The sequence below is a fragment of the Crinia signifera genome, chromosome 3, assembly GCF_055691185.1.
Source record: "Crinia signifera chromosome 3, ASM5569118v1, whole genome shotgun sequence".
Lineage (NCBI taxonomy): Eukaryota > Metazoa > Chordata > Amphibia > Anura > Myobatrachidae > Crinia > Crinia signifera.
In genome coordinates, this window is record NC_139219.1 from 96,803,892 (window position 1) to 96,822,328 (window position 18,437).

Consider the following 18,437-nt stretch of genomic DNA (forward strand, 5'->3'; position numbering starts at 1 on the left):
TTTATCCTATTGACGAGAGTGCCGGACAAACAGACCTATATATATATATATATATATATATATATATATATATATATATATATATGTAGAAAAGAGAAAGGGGGGGGGTGACTCTGTATTGCGCTATTGCTAAAGTGCAGCACCTCCAAAATCCCTTCTGTTAGTAGGGGACAGTAGAATAAAACAACAAGAATATTTTTGGAGTGCGCAGACCAATATACATATGGTACCACCCCAATCTGTAATTAGTACAGTCAGAAAGAACTTCTGGAGATCTTCATATATCCATAGTTGGATGTATTTGCAATGAAAATGCACAATCCTTATAAGATAATTATTCTTTTATTTCAAAAGTTCCCGACGCATTTCGTCAAAACGACTTCATCAGGGGTAGCACCGATCAAATGACCGTGGCGCAAAGATCCAGAATTCAGAACACACTCTTATAATTGTAATTAAAAGAGGTCTAGAAAATAAGTAATAGTAGATGTACTCAAATTTTTTTTTAGTGTGTATAATTGGGGTAACCTCTTCTAAAGGGAGAGACTGGGTCACAAAAAATTGATCAGGACACTCTGGGAATAGCAGCCTTCTCATCCACTAGCTGAGAGTGGATGAGAAGGCTGCTATTCCCATATATATATATATATATATATATATATATATATATATCTTGTCTGGTGTACCCATGTTGACAATCTTGACAAAGACCCCTGTGGTGGGTCGAAACGTCGATGCCTTTTTGATGTCCCTATGATGTGACGAATAAAAACTACTTCGCTTTTGCACAAAATCTCAGTGTTGGTGCAATTTCTATGTTTGGGATTCAAAATCCTCTAAAGTGGAGCACCGCCCTGCATCCCCTATTAATGGACTGAGTGCGGTTCTTCCTAAGTATATAGATAGATAGATAGATAGATAGAGAGATATATCTCTCTATCTATCTATCTATCTATCTATCTATCTATATATATATGAGATCTGAACAGGCATGGGTATGGGGTAGGGTAGCACAGTATGTACTTATGTATTTAGGTCAGCATTGGATGGGAGGGTCTGTCAGGTGGTGGGTTGTATGTAATTGTGAGGGTAGTTAGGGCAGCAGTGGGTTGGAGGGCCTGTCAGGTGGTAGGTAGGTATGTGATTATGAGGGCAGTTATGGCAGCAGTGGGTGGGTGGGTGGGATGCACAGTGGTAGGTTGGTATGTATTTATGAGGGCACTTAGGGTATCAATGAGTATGGGGATGTTAGGTGGTAGGTTGAATTTAGGGCAGCAGTGGGTAAGGGGTGTCAGGTGTTATTGTTTAGAATATGGGAAGTACCCTTGAGTAGTCAGTAGAATATCTCTAAGAATGCTTACAAAATCTCAGCCCACAAGCCTGATAATGGAAACCAATTACAAAAATATACTTTCCACCTACAATCAATTCCATCTCCAAAGCCAAGCCACATGCTTGGTGTCACAGACCTTATATTAATCACACTACAGGTTTCAAACTACTTATACATCCAATTCAATGTTTAAGGGGAATATGTTGCATTTATAACTACTATTGCATCTGTAGTTATATATGCAACAGTTATTATATATTGCATCTGTAGTTATATATGCAACATCTACCCCTTTACACATTGTCATACATGAAGTACAACGATAATGGTCCTGCTCAAGCATGTGAACGTTGACAGGGTTAGTTGGTTTACCCAAAGCCTAACCCATTTGGATGGTTAATGCCCTTTATCTAGCATTTTAAACCATGTAATACATCTATATTATTTTGTAATGTTATAGTGCTACTGTACATGGTTTGGCAAAGTAAAGTTCTATTTTAGTAAAACAAAATTGGTAAAATACTGTACATTCAGTATATAGACTTAGTTATGTTTGCTATTAATGGATTTTCATGGAATACGCACCATGTGCCTACCTCATGCCGGGACAATGTGCTGAACACAATAAGCCTCTGTAGCCTATTATCCACTGCCCTGTTTCATGTTTTCCTTATTTTACTTGACTTTTTGTGCATTTGGACATTTTAACTGCTTGTAATAGTTCCTGAAATTTACCACAAACCTAATGGTTCCTTGAAAACATGTTGTAAAAAGTGGCGGAGTGCTCTTCATAGAGTAGGCAGCCAGAGCCGAGATGTGAGAGCGGACCACATTTAGGGGCTATACAAGGCTGCTGAAAAGATATGTTCATCACAGTACAGGCAGGGCCGGTGCAAGACATGTCAGCACCCCAGGCGACCCCCACCCGCTCCCCTCCGCTCACCCACTTCTTAAAAATACTTTTAAGAAACATTATAAAGGCAAAGAAAGAACTATAGCCTTTTGCACTCCTACAATGTGTTAAATATATAACAGACACAACATGCAGGTTTGGTGTTTTGCACTAATTACTTTATTCTGTAGTTTGGATGTGCTCCACAGTGTATGAAACACTTTAATATTTAAAGCAGAGGATGAAACAAATAATAAATCTACTTAAAAGAGAACGAAGCAGCTGCTGCATAATGAATGGGTCTCTCTACTGAAATACTGCATCTAACGTATATTATGTTATTGCATCAAATGCCGCAGTGTAATTACTTATTGCATTCTGCTATTTCTTATACTTCTCCTATAAAGTAAATGCCAATGGGTGTACAAATAAGCACAATATTTGAATAAACTCAATACTGTAATTCGTTATTAAAATATGTCATTGGGGGAGGGGGGTAATTTCAAAGCGTTAGGTTGCAAAACACGGCATTTACTTATCTGGTTTATTTCCAAAATGTAAAAAAGCAATGACTTTACTATCTGTGCCGTGTTAGTAAAACCCTTTTTAAATTTAGGCATAAACACGATCAGAAGCGCCAGGTTTTACAACCGATGCTTTGTACATAACCCCAAGGAGAATTGACACAGCATGCATAAATGTAAAACATTTCTTTTATCTCATACCAAACAGTCTAATATAAAAATAATTATAAGCAACACAAGGAATACATGGGTAATTATACATATATTAAAATGTCATTATTCATAATAATATTTAAATGCATTAAGAACTACGTTTACCGAATATGTGTTTCAAATATGTGGGAGTCAAATCCCAAGTTTAGATAATTAAAGTAATCATTGTAAAATGGAATAGTATGCTCTGTCAAGGTTTATTAAAACCTAGCAGGTTCTTGGCGCTAATATTACTGCAAATATAAATAAATAAGGTCTTACAACATTGGGAGGTAAATCCCTCTGTGTTACACAATGGTGCTTTGCAGATTATTATGTGCCAAAAGGTCAGTGCAATACTGTACGGGTAGGACGCTTCATTTCCTAACTGTAAATAATGAAGACACCTCTTGTAATCTGTAAAAATTATCCTCATGTAATCTGTAAAATGATCCTCATGTCATCTGCAAAATGATCCTCATGTAATCTGTAAATGATCATCATGTAATCTGTAAATGATCATCATGTAATCTGTAAATGATCATCATGTAATCTGTAAATGATCATCATGTAATCTGTAAAATGTAACATGAAGCAGACTGTACTATAAATGTACCATAAATGATAAAGTGGAAGCTGCTATTTGTGCAGAACCAATGCCCCTAGGTGCCTGTTACATCAATAAGGCAGTGCTAGGTCCATTAGGCCCTTGTATCTAGTAACTAGCTGGGAGAAATAGGGCCACAATATGGCTACCCTCAATGTATGCTTTTGGTAGTGGGTAAATAACTTCACTAAATTTACTTTTATATTCATTCCCATAATGTTTACCAATAATATGCTGTTTCCTACAGAGGGAAATGTCTTCTCACTTTCCCATCACAAAATAATATGTAAAATAAGGTATTATAAGGATTAGTGGAGCAGGAGGTTCTAAAATGTAAAATATCACATTGAAGGGAAAAAATATGTCCCAAAATATAGACAAAAAATCCTCATCTCTTTTATCAAGATTTTAACCATACTAATAATTGGGGTATTAAAGTGCACTGTACCTTATCTTTTGTCAGGCAGCGGGAACAATCACACGTGAAACAGTACTGGCGCTGGCATTGCATCTGGCGCAGATGTGAGGGCATCTTCACATCAATGTAACTTATAGTCAGCTGTAGTAAAATCAAATAGAAAATATATATATTAAATACATACTCGAATTGTCGGATTAATAGTTTGGAGCGAAATGCAACAGAAATGCAGTAACTGTACAAGGCCACCTCTTGATCATTGCATGTTAGTTACATGGATAATGGGCAACATGTGATAATGTGTATGTACTCCACACTAGTGTAAGATTTGCCTTTTTTCATAGTCTTACCAAACTGGCAATGCGGATTACATTTTGTCAAGTACAGAATGATTTTCAGTCATCAGTGTTGCAGATACCAAAGATCTTCCAGTTTAATAACCCATCAGTAAGCATCACTTAAGAGCCTATAATGTAATATATGAAATATTCATCCCCCCCCCCCCCCCCCCCCAAAAAAAAAAAGGTTAAATCTCTAATAGGTAATCAGGTCATTATTATGTCACCGTTTAGTGATTTACAGGAGCCCATACACGGTCCGTTCATCGGATCCGTTCTGTACTTAAACAGCATGTATCGGATCGCATCCCTTGTGCATGCATTGTGCATGCACTGCGATCCGATACAATGTTTACCTAGTACAAAAAGTATGTGCAGCACATACTTATTGTACCGTACTATGTGATGCGCGGGTGCGCGCATCGCATAGTACAAAACGGAGCCGGTCCACAACGGACCGTGTATGGGCTCCTTGACAGACTTTATCCACACGGACAACTTCCTAGCAAGCACACCACAATATAATGAGCCATTGCAGCATGAAGATCAGTTCAAATCAATGTCACTAAAATAAATTAATATAGAGTGCACAATCCTTTTCTGTGATAAAGCCTAAGCAATGAACCTCGACCACAGGGACTGGTTCTTAAGCCTTGGTAAAATGTAACATTCTAGTTACCGTCCCTCTAAATGACAGAACAGAACCGTAATGTCAGTGCTGGTGGCTTTGCATGCCAGAACGAAGGAACGCTTAGATTGCCCCATCAGGCGCCATTTAGCGGCTGCCGGAGCACAAAACGCTTGGAACCCCCCCCCCCCCACACACACACACACACACACACAAACACACAGGAGCATTGTTAGGGTTTTATTTTATAGGATGAGATATATTTAATATGAAAATATTTAAGTCACGCAGTTTAGACTAAAACTAAGGGCTATTCAAAAATGGTTGCTATATTCCAGAAAACATACAAATAGGCAGAATAGGCAGTATGGAATGCCAGGACAGGGGGGGGGGGGGGGTGATGCCAGTGCATCCTTTTGGTGGGTTTGCACATGTGTAGCTTCCCAACCTCAGACATCCATCCACAGTCATCTGTTATCACCGAGGATGAGCAGTAATTTTGTCAATGAATGTAAGAACATACTGTACTCTCTTGCTTAATGCTGGGTCTTCATCTTGATAGTCCATAAAGACTTTTCATTGCTATACTGTATTTGAATTTACTCTATATACAATAGTCAAATTGAAATCATTGTTTAACATTATGGAATATATAAGCAATGGCATAAAACTTAGTAGGGTAAATGTCCTATAAATAGACTGTAAACTGTGGAGTATCTAATAGCGTAAATACACCGATAGCATCAGATACATATCTACCACTTAACTAGAAAATACATATCTACCACTTACTAGAAAATACAGTCCTGATCGGCTGAGCTATGCGTCTCCATGGAGACGCATACTGTAGCTCAGCCAATCACGCTCTCAGCCTCTGTAGCACTCGGACAGCGCTACAGAAGCTGTTAGAAGCAAAGGAGAAAGCCGGTTCTCCCCGCTGCCTGTCAGTGCGGGGGGAGCCGGCTGTAAAGCAGCCAGACCAGCGCTGGATCCAGGAATGGTAAGTATGCTGGTGTAAAATTGAGGTGTGTGTGTGTAATAAACTTGTACTTCTCTGTGTGTGTGTTTTTTATAAACATTCTTTTTACAGGTGGACTACAAGTCCCAGCGGGCCCATTAATGCCCCGCATGCTGGGACTTGTGGTTCTCCAAGTCCCAGCATGCGGGGGAGGTCTGCTGGCACTTGTAGTTCGCCGGTAAAAAGCAATGTAATGATATGTATGATGGATTTAACCCTATCAGGCCGGCGTCCACTGGCCACGGACGCCGGTGACAGCCCCGGGCTTCAGCCCTGGACGGGTGAAGCCTGGGGGGGGGGGGACCCCTTTATTGGGGGGGTCCCCACTCCTCCAGGTACCCCGTCCAAGGCTGACCAGCCACGGTGCTCATGTTTTGGCCGGGGGACCTTGTATAAAAAGTGTCCCCCGGCTGTGGCATGACACCGCGGGCTGTTGGAGCCCGGTGCTGGTTTCAAAATACGGGGGACCCCCAGATTTTTTGTCCCCCGTATTTTTGGAACCAGGACCGGTCCAAGAGTCCGGGGCTGGTTTCAGAAATACGGGGGACCCCTATGCTTTTTGTCCCCCCGTATTTTTGGAACCAGGTCCGGCTCAATGAGCCCGGGGCTGGTTATGCTTAGGAGGGGGGACCCCACGCCGTTTTTTTTTTTATAAAAACACTTTTACACATTTTTATTAACAGAACCATGCACAGATCTCAATGATCTGTGCATGGTTCTGTCAAATTCGCCTGTCAGAACCTGGTCTATTTTTTTTGCGATTTTTGGTAACATTTACCAAAAATCGCACCCTATTACATTTGCGAGTTGTATACTTTATAATGGGAAAACATCTGGATGCGAATTGAAATGTGACTAAAAATCGCACTTCTAAAAGTGCGATTTCGCGGTAAAAAGTGTGATTTTTTACCGCGATTTTCATCCTATTAAATGTGCGATTTTCGGAAAATGTGCGATTTCGGCCGTTTTTGACCAAAAATCGCACATGTCTAAAAAATCGCACCCTATTACATTTCGCCCATAGTATCTGGGATGGATACAGCAAAGGCAATAGGGGTTTGGCTTGTGGTCAGTGGATTATGCAACAATGGTCTTAAAACCAGCAAGCTATAGGCAGTGAGTAATAAACCAAACCAAAATAGTTTCCTACTTATTTCCTTTTTATAAACTCTAAGGCAGCTTTTTACTGAAGAGCAAGTCTATCTTAAATAGCAGTGTTTGTATTCTCAAACTATTCAGCTTTACAATCTCCTGCTGTTAGACTGTTGGCATACATATATACTTTTCTTTTGAAGTCTCTAAGCAACCTGCTAATCTCTGTTATGTCGGCTGACAAAACATTTCTAAATAAAATGAGCATGGTAAAAAAATATATTGTCATTCATTAATAATATCATTTTAATACTAAAATGCATGATAAAAATAAAGTACTTTATTTCGTAAAAGGTTTGCAGATGCAGTAAGGTACACAGAAATCAATCATGAGGTTTAGCTTATGTAAAGGTATATTACTATATCAGATTAAACACATAGGGCAGTATTCAATGCTCCCAGTTCTATGTTTTTTTTTTGGGAATTGGCAGTTTTCTGGCCAGTCCTCTCACCAAAAATGGTCCTCGCCCTATTCTATGCTCCCGGTTCGCTAAAAATTACCAAGCGAGCTTTGACCTGTCCGCCACTTGGTCCTCGCCATTTTTTATGGGAAATTTTGTATGCCTCTCAGTTTTGCTCTCGGAATTTTTTTTAGGTGAATTCAACTTACGTATTTTCAGCGTGTAATCACACAATAAATGTTCAATGTAAAATGTATAAAATAATTAAATACACAGATCAGACATGGCTTCCATTGTTGTTATTTTAAGGTGAAAAAAGAGAAAAAAGAGATAATGACATGCTGGAACAAATAAAGACAACTCGTATTACACAAGTCTGGTCATTCATATAGGCAACTGATGCAAGGCATGCTGGGATGTGTAGTTCACCAACAGCTGGAGGGCCGCTTATTGCCAACCACTGATATATATATATATATATATATATATATATTTATTTAATATATGACCAGACTTGTGTAATACGAGTTGTCTTTATTCGTTCCAACAGTCATTCATTTTGCACACTACAGCTAGCCTGTTATAGGTTATGATTTATAAACCAATACATGCATCCTATAAACCCCATTCAAATACAATTAATGTGCTGATTAATGATAGTTACTAATGGCATTCTCAGCAAATAAAGGAAGCACAACCACTCCATACAGTGATATAAATCTACTCTACAGCTTTTATATGGAACACTTTAGTAATTGAAAAAGAAAAAATTTATAGGACACCTACAGTTAAATACTGTACAAGTGCAAGTGTACATAATGACGTAAGAGGGTTGTAATCACTTTCTAATTATTCTAATCCTGATATAATTAAGAATAAAAGTACTGTACATGTATTCAAAGAAATGTATATAAAAATACAATGAAAATGTTCCAGTAACAATGCAAACACACATAATTGATTGATGGGCGCTTCTTTTAATAGAATACGGTTCTACAAAGAAAAAGTCTTTGCTAAAAGGTATTGCTGGTATTTCTAGTGGCAGGAAGGTGTTCATAAGGGTGGGCACAGCATTAGGGGGTGCCTGTGCACCCCTAACACTCAATGTGCGCACGCCTATGACCACGTTACATAGCACAGTAAAGAAATGCATATCCGCACAAAGACATAAATAAGCCTGGAAATGATTTAGCAATTGTATGGGCTGACAGCTCCAGCAAAACCATGCTGATGATGACAGTTGTCTGCACCAGCTCCAAGCTTTTTATCAATTCAGTACCATACTGTACCTCCTAACTGTCTCAATTAGAGTGGGGCAGACTTGCTATTTGGAGATGGCTGGCAATATCCCGCGGGTGGGAAGGCAGTTGGGGGAGTTCGGAGATCACCGCTGCTTTGCACTGCAGAGCAGCCGGTGAACCTGAAGAGATGCTATTCGCAGGCGCACGGCACCTTTTCAGTGCAGAGAGAGAGGGCAGGGAAGGGGCCGAGGGCTGCCCAGTCACTAGATGGACACACCTCCATGGTCACTATGATAGGCCATGACCCTCATACAGAGGCCACTCCCACCCTGTAGAACCACCCTCTTTGCAGGACACTTTACCTAATACAAATGTAGGGAGGAATGCCGTACTGAAGCTGTTGGGTGCATTCTTAATTGATCACAAATATATGCAAAATTTTGCAGGCACATTGCCGGGTGGGATCCGGCGTTTGGGGCTGGGCAACCACCCATTGGTAGCCTACCACCACAGGTTGCAGTTTTACGAGGATTCCCAAAACTACAACCCAAGTTGAGTTAGGGCCCTTTGTTTTTAAATGTGTTATGTAAACAAGAGGCAGGGTTAAACCTGCTCTATTTGAGATATGTCTACATTTTTCTGGAACCAAATTCGTATTCCACTATCAAAACAAGTGTTTACAAAAATGTGTGAAAGTGTTTCTGATGTATGCAACTTAAGATGATTCTACCCCTGCCTCCCTAAGATGCAATTCTGTCCCAATAGTACATTATATACAGATATTAGTTTGGTTATTTATATGAAAAAAGGGATGAGTATTGTTAAGTTTGGAGTATTTTGGAATATTCAATTATAACAGTACATTATATAATGATTAACAGAAGATTTCATTCAAAAGGCGCAATCACCATACAGTATGCGAATCAGTCAACATTACACCGTGGCAATCTTTATGTTGCAATAATGATTAGGCTGTGGCTTTCCATTAATTCTAATGGCTGGAGATATTCATGCTAAACAGGAATTTTCTCAGTGCCATGTTGCACCCAACGCACTTCTCATTGGACATACGGATTATTTGAGTGGTCGTAAAGAGACAAAATAACCATAATTATACTACAGAAGAATGGTAATCATGGGACTCCACCTTTGCATGCCTTTCCATAATAGTTTGCAATTACATGTAATAGTGGGACTGAGTTACTATAAACAACAATGTAGATTGCCATTTACACCTAAGCAAAATATGTAACAGAGAATGTGATATAATTATCATAGATAATAATTGTGAGAGAATTGTTATATTATAACAAATATTGCAGCATAGTAATAAGTTAGACTGTTATCAGGTACGCTAAGCTTTACCAATAACATGAAGGGTTTCATAGCTCTTTCATAGGTAACAGCTTTTCTTGTGTACATCAATACAGTTACTGAACTGGACCAAGAGATACTGATCAGGGTGGGGGTAGAATTATGTTCAGTATATTGTGTATGTGAATCATCTATGTTCAAGATGTTTGATGATATCATTTTCTGTCATTGGCATGCAATGCAGAAACCAGTTAACTTGTTAACAAGCCTTGCAATAAAGTAACAACTGCCTATAGTTTACCATTGTCAAGGTGTCACTATGGTAACAGCTTTATATAATTTTTTTTTTTTTTTAAAGATATGTCCATGGATGACAAAGTATATGAAATTGTTACAAAAATATAGGATTGGTTTGAGGTCAACTATACACAAGCAACTTTGTGTGGTGGCTCCTTTCATAATGTGTACACAAGTAATTGCTAAAATATAATTGTGATTGCTACTAGACAGAAGCATAATTTTAAGTGATGCAACCAATACAATTCACACTTGTAGCTGTAATCAAACTGTCAAAGGGCGGTATTCAATGAGAATACCTGCGAGGTGCAGCGAATCCTTTTTAGGATTCGCTGCACATTCACAACGTTCCGGAGCCTCGCCGGCTCCGGTATTCAACGTGTCAGGGGCTCGCTGCCCCTGACTGGTGAATATGAGCTCCTGCGGCGAATGCCGCAGGGAGCCTGAGGACGGTGGCAGGCAGAGAGATGGAAGTCTCTCTGCCTGCCCCAGAACGTTTGTGGGGGGGAGGTGGGCTCCCCGGGTGCCAGGCAGGGGACCGTATATTCACTATACCCGATCGTAACGATCGGGTGCAGTGAATATATGAATATGTAATGAGCGGCTCGGCTCCGGCGCCCCCTGCTGGCTGCTGTGTAAAAAAAAAAAAATATTTTTTAAAATTAAATATATATTCATGTGCTTACAGCACATGAATAAAAATAGCATGCCCCTCTTTAGAATAAAATTCCTGATTTTTTTACACCAAATGTAAAAAACAAAACACTTTATTTTAAAAGTTCACATTCCACTTCTCCATAAAAAGATAGCGATTGCTAATCGGTGAATCATGGCGAAAAAACCTTCAAATGTATTCGCCATGTGGTCATTGAATAGGGTGATTCACCGTTTTTGTCAAAAATTCGCCAAACAGCACAAATTCGCCATAAAAACATGGCGAATCAGGCTCATTGAATACCGCCCAAAGACTCAAGAGTATTATGGAGATACTTAAAAACTTTAAATCATATTATAGGGTCCTATCTCCAGTTTACCTAAAAACGTATTTGCGGTGGTCACAAAAACCACAAATCCGGAAAATTCATACCTGCCCCAATCCCAGCGACGCACTACACCCCATCACGGCTACCTGTGTGGAAAATTGTGGCCAATGATACTAAGACTTGCAGTACAGGTACCTTAGGTGTCAGAACATTGCCCTCTACAGATAGCAGTGCCAATAATGACCCCCATCACTGAGCCTGCTCCTCCTCCATGCAGTGGGGAGAAGCAGTATCAGAGCAGATTACAACACTGATAACCCTTCTCCCACATATAGACAATTCCAACATTTACCCCTAAGTACTAGGAAGATGTTGCACAGGTCACCAGGCACTGATAGATGGATGATCAGAGGAGAAAGAGAAAATCTTCTTAACCTGTGACATTTTTAATTACTACAAATTAACACTCTGCTTGCCAAAAAAATACCTATACAGAGATCATGAGTGATTCCCCTGAGACTGCACAAGTTTTACTGAAGTACTCCTCTAAATCACAGGTTCTCAAACTCGGTCCTCTGCAGCCCCCACAGTGCATGTTTTGCATCTCTCCTCATAGAATCACAAGTTAAATATTTAGCTCCATCTGTGGATCTTTCAGAATGTGTAAATTAGTAATGAATGCACCTGCCAGGTGACCTGGAAAACGTGAACTGTGTGGGGTCCCAAGGACCGAGTTTGAGAACACCTGCTCTAAATAGATATTTTCTATTCACCACAAACTCAGGTGTACATGGACCTAAAATTTTAGTCTACAAAGTGCACAACCATAATACTGACCACTTTATTACAGATATTGTTATAATCATCTATATATTGTATATGCCTAGTGTTTGTGAGTCTCCGAAACACTGCCATCTGCTGGCAGAGAGTGAAACTACATCTCTTTCTCACACATGCACAAACATAGAAGGTAGCAGACTAGCTTTCGAAGCTTTTGCTTTGAGCGGGCTTACTAGTAGTGCATATAAAGCAAATAAGATTGTATAATTACACTGTAAACCACTGTAACAATACCTAGAAGGTGATTAGGACACTGTATGTGTTTAAGTGTGAGATTTTGTTATAGATTAGAATAGCAGATGAATAGATACACGCACTACATATATTGAGCGTGGTCAACTACTGCTAAAGGTGCCCATACACGCACCGATTTCAGCATGCGTTTTGAACTTTTAAAGTTCAAAACGCATTGCATCGGCTTAAATCGCACCGTGCAGCTGCGGGGATGCGATGCGCGTCCCCGCAGGTACAATATTGTAAAGCACAAAAAGTATCTGCAGGCAGTACTTTTTATGCTTCATCGCATCGCATCAGTTTTGGAGTACATGCGATGCGATGCGATGTCCAATAGTAACTATTAACATAAAAAAAGAGGCTGAAATCGCATCGCATCCGTAAAGTACTGTACATCGCATTGCATCCACTTCAAGTGCTCAAATCGCATGGCAGCTGGAAGTTCAAAACGCACAGCACACAAAATCGGTGCGTGTATGATCACCTTAAGGAGCATGGTGCTAAAACTTCGCCAAAACACTGCTGATTCCATGGCTTTAGAGTTCCAAAACTGGCATTAATGTAAGCACAAAAACTGTGTGTCAGGAGATTAATAGAATGAATTTCCATGGCCAAGCAGCTGCATGCTAGCCTCACATCACCAAGTCCAAGTGCTGGATGCAAAGCACGCCAATACTGGACTGTGGAGAAGTAATAACAATAATATTAATATTAATAATACTAACAACTTCTTCTGTGGAGTGACTAATCGCACTTCTCTGTTTGACAGTCAGATGAGCAAGTTTGGGATTAATGTATGCGGAGAGCATGGTTTGACGAGTTGGGTGTGAAAGGACTTGACTGCCCTGCACAGAGCCCTGACCTCAACCCCACTGAGCACCATTGGGATTAACTAGATCAGAGATTGTGAGCCATTTATAGTCCAACATCAGTGCCTGACATCATAAATGCTGTACAGCATGAATGGGCACAAATTCCCACAGAAACACTTCAAAACTGCTGTGGAAAATCTCCCAAGAAGAGTGCAAGCTGCACTACTGAAACTACAAAAGGACCAACTCCATAATAAAGCATACTGTAAAGGCCCCCATACACTAGGGCGACTTCCCCCTGAGCTTCCCCGGCTGCTCCCCGGGGGAGCTTGATTAGATTGGCACTTGATGTGCCATTTTTTACATGTGATAAATCGTCTCGATTTATCACATGTAAAAAACCCGGGGAGCAGGGGGGGGGCGCTAAGAGGTGGGAGCTGGTGGGAGCAGGGGGGCTGGGGACGCTGCGGGGGACACGTCTGTGTCCCCCGCTGCTGGGGACGCTGCGGGGGACATCGTCTGAGCGGCGAGAAGGTAGAGGGAGCAGGGGGGGCTGGAGACGCTGCGGGGGACACAGGCTGCATAGAGCCGGGCAGGGGAAGCCGGCCGGGAGCTGTCAGTAATGAATAAAAAAAAAAAGCCCATACAATGAATGGGCAGCCTGTGATTGGCTGCTGAGCGCTCTCTCAGCCAATTGCTGACTGGCTGAGAGAGCGCTCAGCCAATCACAGGCTGCCCATTCATTGTATGGGCTTTTTTTTTTATTCATTACTGACAGCTCCCGGCCGGCTTCCCCTGCCCGGCTCTATGCAGCCTGTGTCCCCCGCAGCGTCTCCAGCCCCCCCTGCTCCCTCTACCTTCTCGCCGCACAGACGATGTCCCCCGCAGCGTCCCCAGCAGCGGGGGACACGCAGCGTCCCCAGCCCCCCCTGCTCCCTCCACCGCCGCGCCGCCCCACTAGGTCCCAAGTCGGGTGGTCGGACGTGCAGCAGGTCCGACCACCCGACACAGATCCGATGCGCACGGGACCGCGCATCGGATCTGAGGGGACATCAAAACTAGCCGATTTTGGTCCGATTTTGGCCAGATCCGACTGATCTGGCTGAAATCTGACCAAAATCGGCTAGTGTATGGGGGCCTTAAGTGTTTGAAAACAATGTCATTACAGTCCCTGGTGGTGTAATGAACAGGCAAATACTTTTTGTCCATATAGTGTGTGTGTGTGTGTGTATGTATATATATATATATATATATATATATATATATATATATATATATATATTACTCACTTAGTAAACTGTCTAGAAGATAAAAGTACAGCCAGGAAATGAGGGAAGAAGGAAGGAATCATCAAACATTTGTTATGGGAATCTGTGTTATAAGTGTTAACATATCCACTAATAGCATTTCAGATATTGTTCCCATGCTATATTTTGCTCACATTCACAATAAAGATACATCCTTGTTGTTCCTATTTTATTGCATTGTCAAATAATTCATCAGGAAATATACAATTCACTAGGGATAGATGATAACCCAAGCCGGGCCCATGATGGATTGTTAATCCACAACTTGGGTTGTTTCACTTATTATGTAGAATTAGTATACATTTTTGACGGTTGTTAAATATTTTCCTGATTTTTGCTGATATCGCTAATAAATGGACACTAGGGATGCCACTCCTAGGGCATTTTTTTTCTTTTTAATCCCGGGATTTTTAGGATACCCAGGATTGAGTTTGTCAATTAGAAGAATAAGGAGAACTGCAAAGGCAGTGTGCACAATGCAGAGGAAGGTGGAGTGAGTGGAATGGGAGGTAAAGATTGTGGGCCAGATTCTCTACGCTTCAAAAGTGATAAAATGGAAAGTGATAAACCGCCAACCAATCAGCTCCTGTCTGACATTTTTCAAACACAGTCTGGGACATGGCAGGTAGGAGCTGATTGGCTGGCTGTTTATCACTCTCCATTTTATCACTTTTGAAGTTTAGAGAATCTGGCCCTGTGTCACTTACACAGGGCTGGAAGGTGGTGGCACTGTGGTGGTCTTCTTATGTGGGGTGCAAGGGGCGGGAGCTGCACAGGGTGATCTCTGACATCATGATGAGCACAACCATACAGCTGGGTGCAGGGGCAGCCGGGCAGTGCTCAGGAATGCCCAGCATAACAAAAAAAAAATGCGCTTGCAACAACAAATCCCTAAAAGCCAAGATTCAAAGCCTAGTGATTTTAGGCCAAAATCCTGAAATCCTGATAATCCTGGGGTCCCGATGATCCTGGTCCTGGGATTGGCCTCCCTAATTGACATTAAAAAAAACCTACATGCACTCAAGTTTTAATTAAAACAAATGTTTTAACAAATAAATTGGTAATAAAGGAACACTGACTGGGTACAGTATATTATCAAATTATTATAACTTCATAGCCAGCGTAACTTATGTAGTTAAAGCCCTGAAACGTTGTTTAGTGTTTAAAGCAATTCAAACACATGTAATACAAATCTTCTCATAATTAGGGAAATATGAAGCATTAAATATGTAAATGTATTTCTTTCAACATTGAAATGATTCATTTGTTTGTTACATGGAGCATATTGTTTTGAAAACTTGCACATGGCTGGTAGTTTGTTATTGGCTGCAATGGCTGAATTAACAAGTGGCTCATCTTTTTTTTTATCTTTTAATAAAATAGATCTACTCTACCAGTTGCCAAAATGCATTTTTATAGCTGAAGGAATTGTGTTTTTGTTTATATGAAAATTGTAGTCAGAAAAAATAATGGACTAGATCACTGTTCTTCAATGAAAACCTCATTTGCCCCTTCCTGTGCTCACCTTCCCTCCTCAAACTGCGATCACCTCAATACTGTCTATTGCTGGTATTGGGGTGGTTAGGAATCGGCCCTCCTAATGTAGAAATATCCACCAAAAAACTTGTCGAACGGACTTAGATTACAGGTGTCCTTCCTGGGACATGTTCATATAAAAACTATAAAAAATCAGGCGCAACAATTTTGAAAGAAATGATTAGTAAGCAACCACAGCTGCGGTTAATTATACTGCTCCCAAAAAAGAATCACTGGACTTCTTATAAAAAAACAACAACAAAGTAACTAAGAGAGTGCATTGTGTTGATCTCAAATTTTTTATATAAAATAAACATTTTATATAAAAAATTTGAGATCAACACAGTGCGCTCTCTTAGTTACTTTGTTTCATGTTCATATAACCAGCCTCTCCTCAGTTAGCAGACTGTCTGGCTGTGGTCCACATACCGGAAGTCACATGTCCGGATGAGTTTTGCGGACTGAAAGTTGGGACACCATATGCGTTCCAAAAATATGAAGCGGTCGCCAATAATGCAGTGATCATTTCAAATATAATATAAAATATCTCTGTCAGTATTTAGAATTTTTGTATATGTATATAACTGTTGCCTTCTGCAAGACTTTTGACATATAGGGTGAGATTTAATAGGATGAGAGATTCAGAAAGTGAGAGATTTGGTAAGAAATCTCCAGTTTTCTTAAAGCAGCAATCATTTACACTGCAAAATCAAACTGGTTTTGCAGTGTAAATTGCCGCTTTAAAAAAACTGGAGATTTCTTACCAAATCTCTCACTTTCTGAATCTCTCATCCTATTAAATCTCACCCATAGAGTCCATGAATTGTTTTTATATTTTTAACACTAATTAGTTGGATCAATTGGTTAATAGTTTACACCTCCTGTTACAGGCGTATATATACCCAGACCTAAGATCCCAGTGCTACTGTACCCAAAGGGGTACGAAAAAACTAAACGTGCACTTTATTGGACATGACAAGGACACCAGAGGATGCTTCCAAGTTTCCACATCCCAACTTGAACCAGCTCAGGATTTCAGCCTTACTCTAAGGGGGGAAATATCGTCAGTTAAGGTATTCAAGGGTAAATGTATGAAGCTTGGAGAAGTTATATCTATCCACATAAAGAACGTTATTTATGTGCAAGGTGATATTGCACCAGCCAATCAGCTCCAATGCATAAATTGACAGTTAGGAGATGATTGGCTGGAGCATTATCACCTTGCACAGAACATTCTTTATGGGGATAGATTCCACTTCTCCAAGCTTCATAAATTTACCCCTCAATCCTGGCCAAGACTCCCCATCCCGGCCAGGACTCACCAGTTACAGACCAGTCTCTCTCTGTGGAGGCGAGTCTGTATTTCCGCAGTAGTTTTTTGACAAAATGGCCACATTTTTGCCAATCCATGGACTTTCCAACACTCAACAGCCGGAATACTGAATTCCAGCTGTTGAGTTACTGTCGGAAGAACTGAAAATAGCCCGGGATTCCAACTGTTGGGATATTCTGACAATTGGAATCCCGGATTGAATACCCCCCTAATTCTGAAAGGATTCCCTCAATTCACCCCAGTTTAGGGACTGCACCTAAGTATATCAATCCAATTGTGTCCTTGTGTTTCAGTGTGCATGTTTTCTTATTCATCCATCTATTCTAAACTGAATAATAAATTAGGATGTCATAAATCCAATTTATCCAACTATACAATTTAGCGCTACACTCCATCCTGGCAACACGTGGGCGCAGTATCAGCACAGTACCTGCTGTGGGAGCTAGAGGCAGGAGAATCAGCAAGGTATGCAAAGCAGGGAGGTAATCTCCCCGCTCTGCTCCCTTGCTGAGATTAGGTGCGCTGTCATTGCTGGGATACCACAGCCTGTCTGTGAAGATCTCACTGGTAGTCTCCTCTCCCATTACACTTCACTTGATTATAAAGACTGGGGCAGGCTTTACAATCAACCTAAATCCTCACAGTAAAGCACATTAAAGTGAGGCTTTAGATTGATTATAAAGTCTGCCACAGTCTGAGTGAGCGGAGTGCTGAAGAAAGCACATAAACTTCCCTGCTGTGTCCAGACACCTGCTTCTGGACATGGAGTCTGCCTGCCACCACCATTGGCATCAGAAGGACCTGGCACTCTGACTCCTACCCTGTGTCAGGTCTGAAACTTTTCTGAATGTTGTATGATCAATGGGGGAACAGTAATATACAGGATATTTGTGATGGGGGCACAGGAAAGATATGTATAAAAAATATATATATTTTTTTGGGCACGGGGGCAGAGAATTTAAGTGAACATACAGTATCAGGTGTTTATTAATAGCCAGAAAGCATAAATAAATAAATAACTAAATAAGTCGCTAGTG

General features: G+C 40.6%; 1 protein-coding gene across 2 annotated transcripts in view; it reads right to left on the bottom strand.

The window, feature by feature from the left end:
- SMYD3 (SET and MYND domain containing 3) overlaps positions 1-18,437 on the bottom strand; it is a 605,383-nt gene that overhangs the window by 221,046 nt on the left and 365,900 nt on the right. For both annotated transcript variants that reach the window (XM_083176239.1, XM_083176238.1), the window contains exon 8: positions 3,997-4,107. In XM_083176239.1, the coding sequence (XP_083032365.1) occupies positions 3,997-4,107 (111 nt within the window). The remainder of the gene's footprint in view (positions 1-3,996; positions 4,108-18,437) is intronic.